General features: G+C 35.8%; 1 protein-coding gene across 1 annotated transcript in view; it reads left to right on the forward strand.

Annotated features, from left to right (window-relative positions):
* The window catches only part of LOC150090042 (muscle calcium channel subunit alpha-1-like), a 1145904-nt gene that overhangs the window by 812342 nt on the left and 315047 nt on the right, over window positions 1–18515 (forward strand). The window contains exons 28-29 of the mRNA XM_090389719.1: window positions 2322–2523; window positions 11889–12047. Of these exons, the coding sequence (XP_090245845.1) occupies window positions 2322–2523; window positions 11889–12047 (361 nt within the window). The remainder of the gene's footprint in view (window positions 1–2321; window positions 2524–11888; window positions 12048–18515) is intronic.

The raw sequence follows: 18515 nt of genomic DNA on the forward strand, positions 1-18515 counted from the left end.
TAAGAAGACAGAGAGTGGTAATCAATGGACACTGCTCAACGTGGACTAATGTTATTAGTGGAGTCCCTCAGGGCTCAGTGTTGGGTCCCTTATTGTTTTCTGTATTCATAAATGATATTGATGATGGTATATCAAGCTTAATATCGAAGTTTGCAGACGATACAAAGGTAGGCAGGGTTGTCAAGGACACTACTGACACTATGCTGCTGCAACAGAATCTGGAAAGATTGAGCAGATGGGCTGAGAGGTGGCAAATGAAGTTTAACTAACATTGACAAATGTAAAGTACTACACATGGGAAACAGCAACCCCAGAGCAACGTATCAACTCTGTGATACTACACTGACAGTGGTAGAGAATGAAAGGGACCTGGGGGTGGTTTTGCAGGCAGATATGACGTTCTCTGAGCAGTGCAGACGGGCTGCAAGAGTAGCTCATGGTGTATTGTCAATGATATATAGGAATTTTTCTAGCAGGGATAAGGAGGTGATTATTCCCTTGTATAAGGCAATGGTCAGGCCACGCCTAGGGTACTGTATACAGGTCTGGAGGCCTCATTTCAAGAAGGATGTAGAGCTGCTGGAACGAGTACAGAGAAGGGCAACAAGATTAGTGAATGGAACAAAGGGGTGCTCTTACGAAGAAAGGCTTAAGTTTTGCAAATTACAGTGTCTGGAGACTAGGCACCAGCGAGGTGATCTGATAGAGGTGTATAAAGCCTTGAATGGTTTGAGCATGCTCAATGCTGATGGGATTCTTCCTCTCGCTCAGAATAATCACCTGAGAGGGCATAAATTCAAATTGAGGAAAGACAGATGTAGGATAGACGTGCAGAAATTTGCCTTTAGCCAGCGAGTGGTTGGTTGGTGGAACAGACTTCCATCCCTTGTTGTGGAAGTTGATAGCCTAAATAAGTTTAAGGCTCAGCTGGACAGGTATTTTGAACGAACAGAGGGGTGAAGTGGAAGTGGTTTTTTTTTTTTTTTTTTTTGCCTGATGCTGCATAAGCTTGCTTTCTTGCATCAAATGCCTCTACTAATGCTAAATTTTTAGAGGAATAGATGTGTGAAATAGTTCCCCCCCCCCACTGGAGCTACATAAGTTTGCTTTCTTTCATCACATGCCTCTTCTACTGCTACTTCAGTTTGTACAACAGTCTTATGTGAAACAGTACCAAAAGCCTACCTGAAATCAAAGTGTTTGTTTATCAAAATTATTTTTGTATCCAGTTCCTTTGTTATTGTATCATAGTATCCAATCAGATTGGTCACACAAGATCACCCCTTAACAAATTCATGCTGTGATTGTAGTATAACTGCATTCCTGTCTAGATGGTCCTACATTACTTCTTTAACCAATGACTCCATTATTTTCCCAGGAACAGATATTAAGCTAACAGTTCTGTAATTACTCGTGTCACCCTTTGTGAATTGGGGATACATTTGCACATCTCCAGTCCATGACAGGACCTCCTCTGAATCCAAAGGTACTCTTATAATCATGGCCAAGTGTTTGTTTACCTCCTTTGCTACCACTCTTAATATAATTGAATAGTTACGTCCACCCCAGGCACCTTTTTTATGTTTAGCATCATCAATTTCTCTTTGTTTATGTTGAAGTTATTTTATCTAGTTTAATATTTTCCATAAGAAAAAATGGTCAAATTTTTTGAAGATAAAAATCTTTCTGAAGGTAATTTTTTTTTTTAGATTATGCTTTAATTCTTTATTTTGTGAAAAACAAAACAACATTCTTAGTGTGTGTCTATTGACAATTTTGTGTAAAAAGTGTTTTCCTATAAATTTTACTCTGAAGGGTTGTTATAATTGATCCACGTCCTGAGACATCGGGACTGAAATGAACAGAGAAGGACAGTATGTTGAAGCTGATCACATTGAATCAGCTCCTTATAATATGTCATCTGATACTGAAGTAGAATTCTATTCAAGTGATGTGGACTCTGAATCTTGTTCAAATGTATCTGGCTGATGTTAGAACACTACAAATAAACAGATGGTAGTGTTACTTGGAGTGATGATTCTTCAAAGATTAAAAAAAAAAAAAAAAAAACCATATAAAATAATAAAAAAATTAAAAATTATAAGTTACACAAATATAAGTAGCTGCAAATGCTAATTTTAACATTTAAGTGATGGGGAATGTCTGTGTGTATGGGGACAGTTTGAACTCATTTTTAATGATTATATTGGAAAAAACTCTTAGTAGAACTTCAGATATCATTGCATTATAACAAATAATAACAAAGACCTTTAAATATATTAATATCTTTTATTTATACAGATTTTATTATATTTTTGTAGGTTGCTATATGTAGCCATAGATTCCTATGATGAAGATGTAGGACCAGTTCATAATTATCGTCCGCTGGTAGCAGTATTCTTCATTGTTTATATTATTATCATCGCTTTTTTCATGGTGAACATCTTTGTTGGTTTTGTGATTGTTACCTTTCAAAATGAAGGCGAACAGGAATACAAAAACTGTGAGCTGGATAAAAATCAGGTTAAAAATTTTAAACATTTTTCTAACTTATTATAAATTCAATAATTTTTAAATATTTCCTGAAACATTTTTAAAAAAATTATTGACACATGTTCAACAGGTGAACATTTGCATGGTTTATGCAGATGTTTTAACCAGCATAAAAATTTTATGCAGCAAAAGTCTTGTTTCCTTTGCAATTTACAGCCTATACTAATTCTAAAATGATCTGTCTAACCAAATTTTATTTCCATAAGGCAGAGACAGCCTGTCTTTTGGTCTTTGCAGGCCCTAAGTACTCTTCATTTTGTGTTCATAGGCTCTAGGTCTTCTTCATTCCAAGACCTCACTAAATTATATCAAATGTATTAAAAGGCCCCTAGTAGCCAAGTGGTCGGGAGCAAGAGTGCAGTAACACACACACTCTCCTTGATTAGACGGGTTCAAGCCCCTAACTGCTAAATACGTTTGATCTTCCAACCTGGATTGGACCAGCGTGGCAGATTATGGTCCATTTCCCTCAGCATGAATCAAAATTGAGCAGGCTTCCATCCTGCAGTGGATTCATAATGGCTTTACCTTTTTTTTTATATTAAATCTAATTTTTGTTTTTAAAGAAGTTTGAAAACATTTCTATGAATTTGTTATTGAAGTTATTTACACCACTTATTATGGCACTAACTTTGATCACATTATTAGTGATTTTGATAACAGTAAAAGCCAAAGAAAGAATTTATTTTATAAATCTGTATTTAAAAATTAGTTTGTAGAATTTTATTTTGGAATAAAATCTGAACTGTATATGAATTATTCTTTTTGGGTTCTGATTTTTTTTTTCCTTCTAGGCCCTGAAAACTTTGTAGGGTCAAGGCACAGTGTTAAAGTGCCTAATGGGGAAGCTGTATTTATTCATATTCCTTTTATCACTCTTCCCACTGCCAAAAGTTACTTATCCAGTTCTCCCCCTTAAACTTTACTAGACTGTGAACCTCAGCCACCAAGAAGGCAGTTTATTCCAGTGGTTGGAAACAATCCTGACCAAACATAAACCTTTTGTACCTAATGTATCTTCTAATATCTAATATATATATTAAATAATAGTATCTGTTATTTAAGTAAATAATAGATACTATTATTTGCTTAAATTTTCAAAATTATTTCAAATTTGTTGGGCCATGAAGCATGCAAAATTTGAATATTTTGATATCGATGGTTCAACTGTTGATGATCCTGCTCAGGTAGCTAGCAATCTAAATGAATATTTTGCATTGACATTCACACATCAGGAGTTACTCAGCGAGGGAAATGCCAGAGGTGTATTCAACTCTGCCAGTAAGCTAGATAATCTTGTAATAACTGAGAGTAAACTGGAGGAAAAATTGTTGAAGATAAACACAAGAAAGGCACCTGGGGTGGATGGGATCTATCCAGTTATATTAAAGGAGGCAGCAAAGGAAGTAAGCAAACCCTTAGCCATAATTATGAGAGCCTCCTGGGACTCAGGGGAAGTACCCATAGACTGGAGTTGTGCAAATGTGACCCCAATTCACAAAGGCTGATATAAGTAATTATAGACCTGTTAGTTTAACTTCTGTTCCAAGGAAATTAATTGTTATCAGATCACAACTTGATGATAACAACTCTTCTCAATGGAGCCTTTATCTCATGGCTATTCCCAACCTCGTATTGTTTGGCATTACAAGAATGCAAAATGGGATCCCTGCGAGATTTCTTTTCTTCTTTTCCTTGGTCGGACTACTGTTTCAAAATTTCTGATGTCTATGTTTGCTCAAATTGTGTCAGTGAAATTTTTCTTCTAGGAATGGAATCCTTTATTCCACACTCCACTTTAAAATCTCATCCTTTATCTAAACCTTGGTTTTCCAATAAATGTGCTAAGGCTGTTCAAGAGAAGAATGTTGCATATCGTAATTGGCTTGTTTCCAATTCTTTAATTTCATTTTCTGCCTACACCAAAGCTCGCAACAATTGTAAAGCAGTCATTAATCAGTCCAAACTAGATTTTGAACAGGCTAAGAGTAGAAAACTTTCTTCTTGCCCTAATGGTAGCCGAGCATTCTGGTCTCATGCCAAAGCTATTGGCCGCAACTTTTGCCCATCTTTGCTCTCAATTCTGTCAAAATGAGATGGTTCTGTTGTCACTTTGGCCAAGGATAAAGCTGACCTGCTAGCATCCCATTTTTCTTCCAACCATGTTTTAATGATCTTGGTAAAACACCTTCTACCATTCCCAACATGCTCCATTCAATGCCTCCTGTGGTCTTCCAGCAAAACGGTGTCAGAAGGATTTTGACGAATCTCAATGCTAAGAAAGCTCCAGGTCCCGATGGTATTTCTCCATTTGTTCTCAAAACCTGTGCTTCTGAACTTATTTCTGTTCTTTGCCGCCTTTTTTCACTTTCTTGTTCCAAAGGTGTTTTTCCTTCTGTCTTGCAAATTTTTCTCATATCTAGCCAGTTCCTAAAAAGGGCGACAAGTCCCTCCCATCCAATTATCATCCCATTGCAATTACTTCTGCTCTTTCTAAAGTAATGGAGAAATCAATTAACCGCCAACTCTTAAACTACCTAGAAACCTTTCGTCTGATCAACGAAGGCGCCTCCGTAGCCAGGTGGGAAGGAGCAGCAGTGCATAGCACACGCTTCTTGATTAGACCAGGGTTCGAGCCCGTCACCACCAAATATGGAGGATGCGGAAAGGTCAGGGAATGACCACAGCATATCGTGGAGCAATATGGCCTTAGTTGCTAATGCTCCTAAAAAACCAAATAACAAACTAACATAACAATCTGATCAACGATCACCAGTATGGATTCCGTCAGTGTCAATCCACTGGTGATATTCTGGCTTATGTTACCCATTTATTGACAAATTCACTGGAAAAGTTTGGTGAAACCCAAGCTTTGGTTTGGTTTTTAATGGCGCATTGGCAGCTAAGGCCATAATGCGCCAAGTTAAAGGTGAAACCCAAGCAGTTGCTCTTTACATCTCAAAGGGTTTTGATTGTGTTTGGCATAATGGTCTTCAAAACAATCTTCCATCTTCTGGTTTGCCAACTGTTTTTTGTAATTGGATATCCAGTTTTTTCTCTGATCGCTCACTGAGGGTGATGGTAGATGGCTCTCTGTCTTCTAACTTCTTCACTAATTTTGGTGTCCCCCAAGGTTCAATTCTTTCCCCCACTCTTTTTCTCTTGTATATTAATGACCTTCTTCCATTGACTGGAAATCCTATTCATAGTTTTGCCGATGATAGCATTCCACTTTCCATTTTGAGAAACCTTGCACTGTTCAGTCAGCTTCAATTTCTCGAATATCTGCTACCAATTCCTTAAATGGCGATCTCCAGGTAATTTTGCAGAGGGGCAAAGACAATTTAGTTGATTTTAATCCTTCTAAAATTCAGTCTTGTCATATCTCGCAAAAAGGATTCTTCTGCTCCTAAGCTTATCTTTGGTGACACTCTAATTTCTAGGCAAAATGATATCTCTATTGTGGGTTACCCTGACTTCTTATCTCACTTTGTACAAGCAGATTACAAATATTGCTTCCTCTACATCTAAAAAACTTGGTTTTCTCTTTCGCTCTCAGCAATACTTTTTTTCCAAACAACTGTTCACTCTGTACAAATCGCAAATCACAAATCTACAATGGAATATTGTTCCCACATCTGGGGCAGTGCCCCTGAAATCTCTCTCAGGCTTCTAGATTCTATTCAGAAGAGCGAGTTAGGTTAATTAATGACTCCTCTCTAACAAAATCTCTCCACTCTCTCTCTCATAGACATACTGTTTCTGCTTCATGCCTTTTCTACAGATATTTCCGTGGGCCCTATTCTTTTGAATTGGCATCTATAATTTCCGCTCTCTCTTTCAAAACAGTCCAAACACGTGCTGCCACCATCCAACATCCATGTACTGTTCAACTTCAAATTCACAGAACCAACTTTTCATCTTCCTCGTTTATTCATTCAGCTGCCATTTTCTGGAACAAGCTTCCTTCATACATATTTCCTGAAAATCACAGTCTCCAGAAGTTCAAGTCTGATGTCAACAAATATCTTCTTTCGTCTTCTCATCTTCCAACCCAAGCACTGTACTAAGTACTATAAGTTCTAATATCTCTCGTGCTTGGGGTTTTCATAAAAAAAAAAAAAAAAAAAAAAAAACCTACCACAATATCAGGCATTGTCAACCACATACCCCTAACATTCTTGACTTTTTTTCTCATGAAAAATCCTTTAAGTTATGCAGGTGAGGTGAATGGTCTTTTAGGCACCTCAGATACAACTTGGTCATGGTCTCTTTTCCAATGGGACCTTTCTCTTGTGGGCATTCTCAACATCCCATTGTTTGGCATTACAAGAATGTGAAAGTTGATGATCTGTGAGGTTTCTATTGTGTGTTTTTTTTTTTTTTTGGTTAGATTACTGGTTTAAATTTTCTGATATCAGTGTTTCCTTAGATTGTGTCAGTGAAATTATTCTTTTTAGGGATGAGCCTTTATTCTGCACACTACCTTAAAATTTTGTCCTTTATCAAAAAATTGATTTTCCAATAAATATCCAAAGACTTTTCAATGCATTGTGTATCACAATCGACTTGCATCTACATTTCCAGGTTCATTTTCTGCCCACTCTAGAGCTCATAACAAAGTTAAAGTAATTATTAATCAAGAGAAAGTAGATTTTGAATAGGCGAAAAGTAGAAAACTTTCTTCTTACACAGATGTTAATTGATCATTAACATCTGTGCCAAAGCTATTGGTCACAACTTTTCCTAATCTGTACTTACACATATGTTAAAGCCTGATGGTTCTATTGCCTCTCAAATAAAGAAAATACAACTTACTAGCATCTTATTTTTATTTAACTTTTGTATTCATGATATATTTATTTATTTATCTTTCTAAGCAATCTCCTGCCATTCCCAGTACACTCCACTCACTACCTCTAGCAGTCTTCTGTCAAAAGAATTTGGACCATTCTTTATGCCAAGAAAGCATTCTTTGTAAAAAGGATAGGTGGAGCAGGACCAGGGTATGTCTGCCAGGGGCAAAGGTTGATGAAATTGTAGAGCAGATATCATCTTTTAAGGGCACAAAAGGTGATATAGTTGTACACGTTGGCACTAAAGATATTAAGAGTAGGAGACCGGCAGAATTACTAAACAAGTTCAGGTCACTGTTGAAAAAAAGCCATGAATTAGGGTTGAATTTGAAAGTGTCTGCAATTCTGCCCAGACATGATAGGAGGGAATATATGATGAGAGCCTTATCGATCAATTCGGCCCTGGAAGGATTGTGCAAGGCTCAAGGGGTTGAATTTTTTTTCAGCATGGTCTGTACTTATTAACAGGAGAGACTGCTTCTACAGAGATGGGATACACTTAAACAGAAAGGGTGCAAGAATATTTGCTGATGCTATCGAGGCAGTGTTAGGTGGGTCGGAAAACTGCTAGCTTGGGGGGGGGGGGATACAAGGACTAATAGATTAACAGTAGCCGCTGGCAGAGGTGAAAGTGATTCTTGCACTGCTTCTATTGGAATGAGCAAAAGCCTGGAAAACAAGATGCAGAACATTTCAGAGACTTCTGGGAGTCATTGTGGTACAAGTAAACACATGGGCTGTGTTAGGGTAGCTAAGAATAGGAACAGGTGCATCTATACTTGCGTGTACACCAATGCTAGAAGTTTGGTAAATAAATTTGATGAATTTGAGGTATTGCTCAAAACATCAAAGGCAGATATTGTTGGGATATCAGAGACGTGGTGTCACACAGATATAAGGAATGCAGAACTGGAATTTGGGGAGTACAATGTGTACAGAAAGGATATACAGGATAGGAAGGGAGGAGGGATTAGGCTATTAGTTAAGAAACACATAAAATCCAAGGAAGTGAAGCCAGTCGGCATTGTGGGACAGTGCAGTGTCAAGTCAGTTTGGTGTGACATAAGCATTGAGAGATCAAAATTGAGAGTAGGAGTGTGCTATAGGCCTAATGACTCTGATGAGTATAATAAGAAACTGTACAGGGAAATAGAGTGGGCCAGTAAATCAGAGAGTATTATAATAGGGGATTTTAATTTCCCAGATATTGACTGGAATTTGTGGATTGGTCACTCACACACTAGCAGGGCTTTTGTGGATTTATTGGATGATTGTTTTCTACATCAGCATGTTCAGGAGGCAATTAAAGGGAATAATACTCTTGATTTGATTATCATTAGTGATTCTTCATGCATTAGGAATATGCAGATAAAGGAACCACTAGGTGGCAGCGATCACAGTGTGCTGAAATGGGATTTACTCAAAGAAGTAACTACCATTAGGGGTAAAGGGAAGGATTATTGCTTTCGTAAAGACAACTACGATGGTCTGAGACAGTATTTAAATACTATACAGTGGGACCAACTGATGATGTTACCAACAGCAAATTCAAAATGGGAAGCATTCAAAGATCTTATCTTAGAAGCTACTAGGCTTTACATACCAACTAAGAAATATTGTTCAATGTTTAGGCCTAAATGGATATCAGATGAACTAATGTGACATATGGCAGAGAATAAAAATGCATGGGATACATACAAATTAACACGTGACACAGAAGCCTATGATAGATACAAGTTGATCTGTAACCAAGTTACAAAGGAGGTTAGGCAGATTGGTCCACTTGATATCGATGGGTCAACTGTTGATGATCCTGCTCAGGTAGCTAACAAACTGAATGAATATTTTGCATCGACATTCACACATGAGGAGTTATTCAGCGAGGGGAATGCCAGAGGTATATTCAACTCTGGCAGTAAGCTAGAGAATCTTGTAATAACTGAGAGTAAAGTGGAGGAGAAATTGTTGAAGATAAATACAAGAAAGGCACCTGGGGTGGATGGGATCTATCCAGTTATATTAAAGGAGGCAGCAGAGGAAGTAAGCAAACCCTTAGCCATAATTATGTGAGCTTCCTTGGACTCAGGGGAAGTACCCATGGACTGGAGATGTACAAATGTGACCCCAATTCACAAAGGAGGATCAAAGGGTGACACAAGTAATTATAGACCTGTTAGTTTAACTTCTGTTCCTGGAAAATTAATGGAGGCACTGGTTAAAGAAGCACTGCAGGATCATCTAGACAAGACTTCAGTTATAGCTCAGACACAGCATGGTTTTGTTAAGGGGAAGTCTTGCCTGACCAATTTGATTGGATACTATGATGCAGTCACAAAATAACTGGATGCAAGGAATAACTTTGATATTATATACTTGGATCTTAGAAAGGCTTTTGATGCTGTTGTTTCTTGTATCAAGCACATGGAAGACTGCTGCACAAATTGGAGCAGTGTGGCATTGGAGGTAAATTGCTGCTATGGATAAAGGGGTGGTTGAGGGGGAGAAGACAGAGAGTGGTAATCAATGAACACTGCTCATCGTGGACTAATGTTATTAGTGGAGTCGCTCAGGGTTCAGTATTGGGTCCATTATTGTTTTCTGTATTTATAAATGATATTGATAATGGTATATCCAGCTTAATGTCCAAGTTTTCAGAAGATACGAAGGTTGGCAGGGTTGTCAAGGACACTACTGACATTATGCTACTGCAACAGGATTTGGAAAGGTTGAGCAGACGGGCTGAGAGGTGGCAAATGAAGTTTAACATTGACAAATGTAAAGTATTACATATAGGAAACAGCAACCCGAGAGCAACGTATCAACTCTGTGGTACTACACTGACAGTGGTAGAGAATGAAAGGGACCTGGGGGTGGTTGTGCAGGCAGATATGAAGTTTTCTGAGCAGTGCAGATGGCCTGCAAGAGTAGCTCATGGTGTGTTGTCAATGATATATAGGAATTTTTCTAGCAGGGATAAGGAGGTGATTATTCCCTTGGAAAAGGCAATGGTCAGGCCACAACTAGAGTACTGTATACAGGTCTGGAGGCCTCATTTCAATAAGGATGTAGAGATGCTGGAACGAGTACAGAGAAGGGCAACAAGATTAGTGAATGGAACAAAGGGGTGCTCTTACGAAGAAAGGCTTAAGTTTTGCAAATTACAGTGTCTGGAGACTAGGCACCAGCGAGGTGATCTGATAGAGGTGTATAAAGCCTTGAATGGTTTGAGCATGCTCAATGCTGATGGGATTCTTCCTCTTGCTCAGAATAATCACCTGAGAGGGCATAAATTCAAATTGAGAAACGATAGATGTAGGATAGATGTGACGAAATTTGCCTTTAGCCAGCGGGTGGTTGGTTGGTGGAATAGACTTCCATCTGTTGTCGTGGAAGTTGATAGCCTAAATAAGTTTAAGGCTCAGCTGGACAGGTATTTTGAATGAACAGAGGGGTGAAGTGGAAGTTGTTATTTTTTATTTATTTATTTATTTATTATTATTATTATTTTTTATTTATTTTTTATTTTTTTGGCTGATGCTGCATAAGTTTGCTTTCTTGCATCAAATGCCTCTACTAATGCTAATGCTAACTTTAGATTGTTGTTGATTGAGCTTCTAAACATGATTATCTGTTTCACTTTTATGTGAGAATTGTTTTTATGTCAGCTAATAGAAATTCAGATGCTTATTGCTAGGTTAAAGTTGAACCAATATCCTTAAGTCCTGCATTCATCATGTGATGAATGCAGAAATGTGGTAATCAGACTGCAAGACTATCAGGTATCTTCTTGTCTACTCCCTGATAAGACTCCAGACAAAACTGAAAGATGCTTTCATGATGGATTACCCCAAAAGGGGCAAAGCTTCCATTATTGAGGAAGCAAGTAGTTATGCAACTAAATTTTGAACTGAATGCGAGCTAAGGTGATGTTGATGTTATGAAGTACAGTAATTCACTTATAAATCCGACTCTGTCCGTGTTTATTATAACTTAAACCTTGCAACAGTATTAATGTTTTCAGTTTATTATTTTTTTAACTCATAAAGTTACATTAAAATATTTACTGCAGACAACCTTTACCTGTTAGTTCAAAATGTTTACCTAACTATAAACATTTTGTAATATTGCAAAACTTTCAAGTATTTAATATAACAGAAGATACATGACCTTAGAAATAAATTTTGTAAAATTTTAAGGACTTCCATTTGTGTGATCACCAGCAAACAAATGTTGTTGGTTGTGGCAACTAAAAATAGGTTAGCCACCAAATTTATAGAAAGACAAGATAGTCCTTAGTTTATTAAATTTATTACAGTATTTGTTTTACTAGTTTAATAAGCAATTTCCATTTTGCTTTTTACTTGATTTGCAGAATTTAAAATATTTCATATTTTATTCATCCGTTTCATAGAATATAAGTATGATATAATTTTTTTGCCATTTGCCTTTAAAAAAAAAACATTCCACTCTTGTTTTCAGAGAAATTGTATTGAATTTGCCCTGAAAGCTAAACCTGTAAGACGTTATATACCAAAACATAGGATACAATACAAAATCTGGTGGTTCATCACATCCCACTACTTTGAATACCTAATATTTGCTCTGATCATGATTAATACACTGACTTTGGCTATGAAGGTAAGATATCTGCTTTTTGCTCTCCAGTATATGTAATATTATTTTCTAGTACTGTACATATACAGAGGGGGAGGTGGACAAAATAATGGAAACACCTGTGATGAGAGTTACAGGTATGCACTAATATGGTGTTGGATCACCCTTTGCTTTTAAAACAACTTGTATTTTATGTGGAATAGATTTCAAATAAATCTTGAACTGTGTTAAAGGAATATTGGACCATTCTTCATGGAGGAACATTTCAAGCTCCTTGAGTGATGAAAGGGAGAAAATCTCCTTTTCCAGTATGCACACAATGTCTCAATAATGTTTAAGTTTAGTGATTATGCAGGCCACGGGAGATGCTTAACCTTAGTTTTGTGCTCCTCAAACCAAGATTGGACACATTTGGCTCTGTGTATTGGAATATTATCATCTTGAAACATGGCATTGTTGTGAGAAACAGCATTTGTGGCACCATGGGATGTGTATGGTCACTCAGAATATCAAGATAAACAGTGGCAGTAATTTGTCCTTTTAGGATGTTGTTGGGATTGAAAGAATACCAAGATATTGTTGCCCAAACCATTGTTGATCCACTTCCATGGTTGGCACAAGACAGGATGGTTGACAGTTGGCACAGTCAGGATGATGTGTTTCCTGGTTATTTGCAAAACATGAACTCTTCCTGATGTTGGAAAAAGTGTGAATGATGTGATTTGTGTGAAAATGTGACATGTTTACAATTATCAAGTGTCTAGTTTTTGTACTCCTTACACCATTGCTCCCTCTTTCTAGGATTACCATTAGTAACAAGTGGCTTGGCAGTAGTGGCTCTGCCATAAAATTCATCTTTATGAAGTTCTTGCTGAACTGTTTTGCTAGAAACTGGATTGCTGAGACACATTAAGTTCTGCTGTTATTTTTGAGGCAGATTTTTTTTGTGTTTTCAGACTGCAATCCTTTTCAGTGTGTGGCAGTCTCTTTCAGTGAGTTTTGATTTTCTGCCATAATTTGTCCTATCAGATTTTGTCTGCATTCACCATACTTGGTGAATGGCATCGCTTTTGATAAAGTTGCTCTGGATGTATTAAACAAAACAGCAGTTTTAGTCAGCAATATCCCTGCTAAATGTGCACCAACAATTTGAACTCTTTGGAATTCAGGTAGATTGGTCATTTTCTTTGTGTATTGTTTTATATCGCCTCTAAATAAACATCAGCTTTTATTGTCTTTCCTTCATAGTACTACTACCTGCAAGGAGAAAAAAAACAAACATCACAGCATATTTGTAAATACATCATACAGCCATCACAAAAAAACTACTACTTTCATACCAGATGTTTCCATTATTTTATCCATCCCCTGTTTTTGTGCATGTGCATATATATTTTAGGCAGGAGTGTATATATGCGCACATATATACACTCCTGCCTAAAAGTGTGGAATCAAATATAATTTTTTCTTAATTTGCAAAGTTTTTATTAAAATAGAACTAAATTATTTACCAATATTTATTAAAATATTGTCTATTTATGTATAAAAATCGAAAAACTGAAATAATATTTTAGAAATTTCTAGAATATTCAAGAATATTTCAGAAAGGTATAGAAAATTTTTGAATGTGTAGAATGATGTGACTCTAGAATAATCTAGAATCATCTACAAGAAATCTCAATATTTTAGAAAATTGTAGATGATTCTAGTGTTTTTTACAATAATATAAATTGAGTAGTAAGAGCTGTAACTTATAAATTTGAACACCCATCTTTCAGAAAGAGTGTTTGGTGTAAGTTTTGTGATAAACATGACAAGAAATAAGGAACTGAATGTTGAAAAAAGAAGTGCTAATATAACTCTGTATAAAGAAAGTTATTCCATGAGAAGTATTGGTGAATAAACTAGGTGTTTCATTTAAAGGAGTACAAACTACCTTTTGATGATTCAAGGAGATTGGCAGTTTAAAGGACAAATCATGATCAGGATGACCACACATAAAATTGGAAGTTCAAGATAAGACCATAATAACATTTGATTTATAAATCCATTCGATGACTTATTGCCCCTGAAAACCAAGTTGAAGGCAGCAGGAACAGAGATACTCCTGTATCTATGTTTTACAGATGAAGTTTTACAGTGCATCCACTGTAAAACCCTATCTTAAACAACAGGACTCTGTTGTCATGTAGTGGTCCCAAAACCCTTATTAAAATCAGGAAATTGAAAGAAATGGTTGGCTTGAGCTAAGAGCCATCAACATTGGATAATTGAAGAGTGAAAAAATGTACTGTGGATGAATGAATCCAAATTTAAAATTTTTGGAACCAAGCATAGAGTTAGTGAGATGATCAACTGAAGAAAAGATAGTTCCACATTGTTTAGTACCTATGATCAAGCTGTTAGTGGTTCCATCATGATCTGGTATTGCTTCTGTTTTTCTGGAGCAGGTTAAATCATCAGAAATGGAGTCATTTTAAGAAAATAAGGCTATAAAAACATTCTTGAACATAATGCAATATCCTCTGGGCTTTCACTTTGTGGAAGGCATTTTATATTACAAGCTAGAAAGTCCCTGCCCAGCTCTGAGCTGTGTAGGGACTTTCTAGCAGCTAAAGAACAGGAGAGGTATTTGCAAATTATGGTGGGCCACCCATTCACCTGACTTAAACCCAGAGCTTTTATGGGACCATCTAGACCAGCATATTTCAACAAAGTGGGATCTGTGGACCTCTGGGGGTCCATAGACCATTTCCAGAGGGTCTGTTTTGCAGACCCTCTGGAACTGGTAAAAATTATTCGTTCTATGTACAGCAAATTGATAAATAAAGTTATTATTATATATTTATGTAAAATTAAGAATCAAGTTGAGTTGTTTTAAACATAAAACTTTGAATTTTCTGAAAAGTTCATATTATATATATATATATATATATATATTAAAAATAATTTCAAGTCAAAGTTACAATTGATTGAAAAATAAAAATAAAAAACAAAAAATTAATAAGCAAGGTATGACAAATGCACTAAAACACGCAAAGCAGTAGTAAAGGATGCAAAAGTATATAAACATGTAAGAATAGATAAGCCTGATAGAGTTAGTCAGTCATCACTATAAACTTGTATGATATGCAACCCAAAGTGCAAGGCCTGTTTTCCAAAGTCTGATGAAGTTTGTATAGATGGAGGTGAAAATTACACAAAGTGCCAAGGACTAGAAGGGTAAGGACAGTAGAAAAAAGAAGTAAAGTAGATTTGAAAAAAGGCTAAAGAATGTTAATATCCTAAAAGTTATGATGATTTAAGAAAATTATGGGCTGAATTGCAAAGCCAATTTGGAGGTGAAGGAACTGTAAAGTAAAATTAATACCAAATGATTAAACAAAATAAAGTAAAATAAAATAAAGGTGGTAAAGCTGTCATCAGATATGGGTGGGCAGATTTAGTTATAGGTTGAATACAGGGAAGGCAACATTCAAAGTCTGATGTCAGCAGAAGTAAAAATTGATACACGGTTAGGTAATTTTCTTCAATTTTAGTTCAATTTTCTTCTTCTACTGTTATGGACAAGTATAAAAACGCAGTTCCTGATACATGGTTAGGTTTAGTTCCCTAATGAATTACCTAACTATGTATCAATTTTTACTTCTGTTGACATCGGATTTTGCATTTTTGCCTTCCCTGTATTCAACCTATAACTAAATTTTTTTTACTTTATTTTGTTTAATCATTTGGTATTAATAATTTTACTTTACAGTTTCTTCACCTCCAAATTGGTTTTGCAATTCAACCTATAATTTTCTTAGCTCATCATAACTTTTAGGATATCAACATTCTTTCGCATTTTTCAAATCTATTTACTTCTTTTTTTCTACTATCCTTATCCTAGTCCTTGGCACTTTTTTCACCTCTATCTATGCAAACTTTATCAGACTTACCTATTCTTACATGCTTATATATATAGGGATCTACAAACGTTTTTTGATTTTTGAAGGGGTCCATATATCTCAGTAGTTTAGGATCCACTTATCTAGACCACGAAGTCAGTGAAGTCTGTCCATCATTACAAAATTTATGGGAAACCTTGTAGATCTTGGAATAATGTTGGTCAAGACACTGTTAAAATTAATCACCAGAATGCCACATCTGTGTAAAGCACTGATAAAATCTTGTGGAGAATATTTTGTTGAACAATCAATATAGTTGTTAATATTAATCATTTTAATATTTTTTACTATAAATTTTTCAATGCTTAATAAAAAAATCTTTATATATTTGGTAGTGTGTTATTTTTTTTTATATTAAACCTCATGTTGTCATAGCTAATTTCAGAAAAAAAAATATGAAAACTGTTGTAATACACTGTTGATTCCAAACATTTAAGTGGAGTGTATTTTGAAGAAATGAATTGTGCCAATACAGACTTTAAATTGAATAATTAGATTAAGATATATTGTGCATTAGTTTAAAATTGGTTATAGCCAGTTGTCTTGTTTGTATGTAATAAGTTAATGCTTGTTGCAGACATTTGAGCTGATATTTGCTGATTGCTATCTCCAAATCTAGGTGGTTGACATGATGAATTACTACTAATGTTGTTTTCACAGGAAAAAACTGCAAATAAGTATGGGCAACAGTTGTTGCAGAAAAGTACCTATACTCATTTTCTAGGTTCTGGTGTCACCAGATGAGTGTAAGCATAAGTCAGTTGACATATATGTGGGTTGGCTATAGACTCAGGTTTTGAACACTGTAATGGCAGACCTGGCACAGCATGTTTTCAGCAAATAAAAAATAGTGCTATAGCACAGGCACATCTCTCTGTGGTGGTGATTTAATTCAAATGAAAATAATGTGTTGTTTGTTGTGACAAGAAATATCAGCTCTTCATTGATCCACTGTTTATGCTAAGAGTAATGTGATTGCACATAATATTCTGTATAATCTCAGTGAAGAAGAGAACATCCTATCTTTAAAAAGGTAAGATAAACAAATTGAATTCCTTCTGAGTTTAACCCAGCTATAATCATGCAAGACCTGACAGGTCCTTCTGTGAAATATAGATTGTGCATTAATTTGGTGATGATGTTACAATTCATTCCAAAGGTGTTCAAGCTGAAATTTTCTGTACCTTCCTAAATATAGACAGTTTTACTTTTTTTTTTTTTTTTTTTTTATGAAAACCCCAAACATGAAAGGTATCAAAACCTATAGTACTTAGTACCATGCATGGGTTGAAGGAGAAGTTTGGGGGGAGGGGGATGCCGGAAACTTGGCTCTAGAGACTAAACATGGGTTTCACCACTTCAAGCCTCCAATAAGCAAAGTGGTGGTATTTCACCGGTTGATGAAAATCATCTACCACCTATGGTTGAGCAGTTTTGGCAGTGAACAATTATTTTTTACTAAGAATTATATGTGAAAAGCACCTGTTGCATGCAGTGGCAGATTATGAATTTAGGGCCCACCTAAAATATTGAAATTTAAATGAATAAATACAAAGCACGAATTTTTATTTAAACTTTTTATTTCTGTAATAAGAAAAATAGAACAAAAATTATAAGTAAACATTAAGTATCTAATCTGTGCCTGTGCTGATCTATACATGTTATTTCCTGCACACAAATGCTGCATGCAATTTACCTCTTGCTAGTGAGTGATATAGTGTGCACAACTCTAATACTGTGATCACCAGATTACAACAACAGCTTTTTTTGGCATGTTTATACCAAGTTTTAACTTGATTCTGAAATGTCAGTCTAGAAGAAGTGCTGTGCGTCAATATTTGTTGTTCTTATCTGTTGTATATACTGAAAATAATGAAATCTGGACAGCATGTGAACATAATTTTGTTGTAAAATTTGAAAGTCAATAGAGGAAACACATGAAGTGATTGTGGGGACAATATGATGGGGGCGATGGTTTGAAAGGTTTGTGAAGGAAGCTTTTAATTGAAAAATGAAGAAAGAAGCAGTTGCCCATCAATATCCCAAAATGATGAAACCATAATTAAAGTCTCCTATAATTTCATTTCTCAACAACTAAGCATTTGAGAAAGTTCTGAGGAGACATCTCTTTCATTTGGTTCAGTTCAGACCATTTTGACTAAGGATTTGAGCATGAGGTGAGTAAGGGCAGAGTTTGTACCATAGATTCTTACCTGAGATCAAAGACCACATTTCATCCAAGTTATTCAAGCAACCTCTTGGATCCTACATTTTTAACAAAATTAACAGGAAATGAGTATAGGGAGTATGTATATGACCTAGATATCTATGTCATCACTAAGGCCAAGAAAGTCAGAGCAGTCAAAAATCAAATGTGAATTCATACTGATTGCCTTTTTTGACAATATATATATATATATATATAAAAAAACTGTGTTTGTACCCTTGTATGCACGAAAGAGGTTTTGTGTGAAAACATCTTTGATGAAAATCAGAACCGTTTTAAAATCAAACAGCTATAACTGAAGTCATCAATTTTTGACTG

This window comes from Mastigoproctus giganteus, chromosome 2 (assembly GCF_048544385.1).
Source record: "Mastigoproctus giganteus isolate SK-2022 chromosome 2, ASM4854438v1, whole genome shotgun sequence".
Classification (NCBI taxonomy): Eukaryota; Metazoa; Arthropoda; class Arachnida; order Uropygi; family Thelyphonidae; genus Mastigoproctus; species Mastigoproctus giganteus.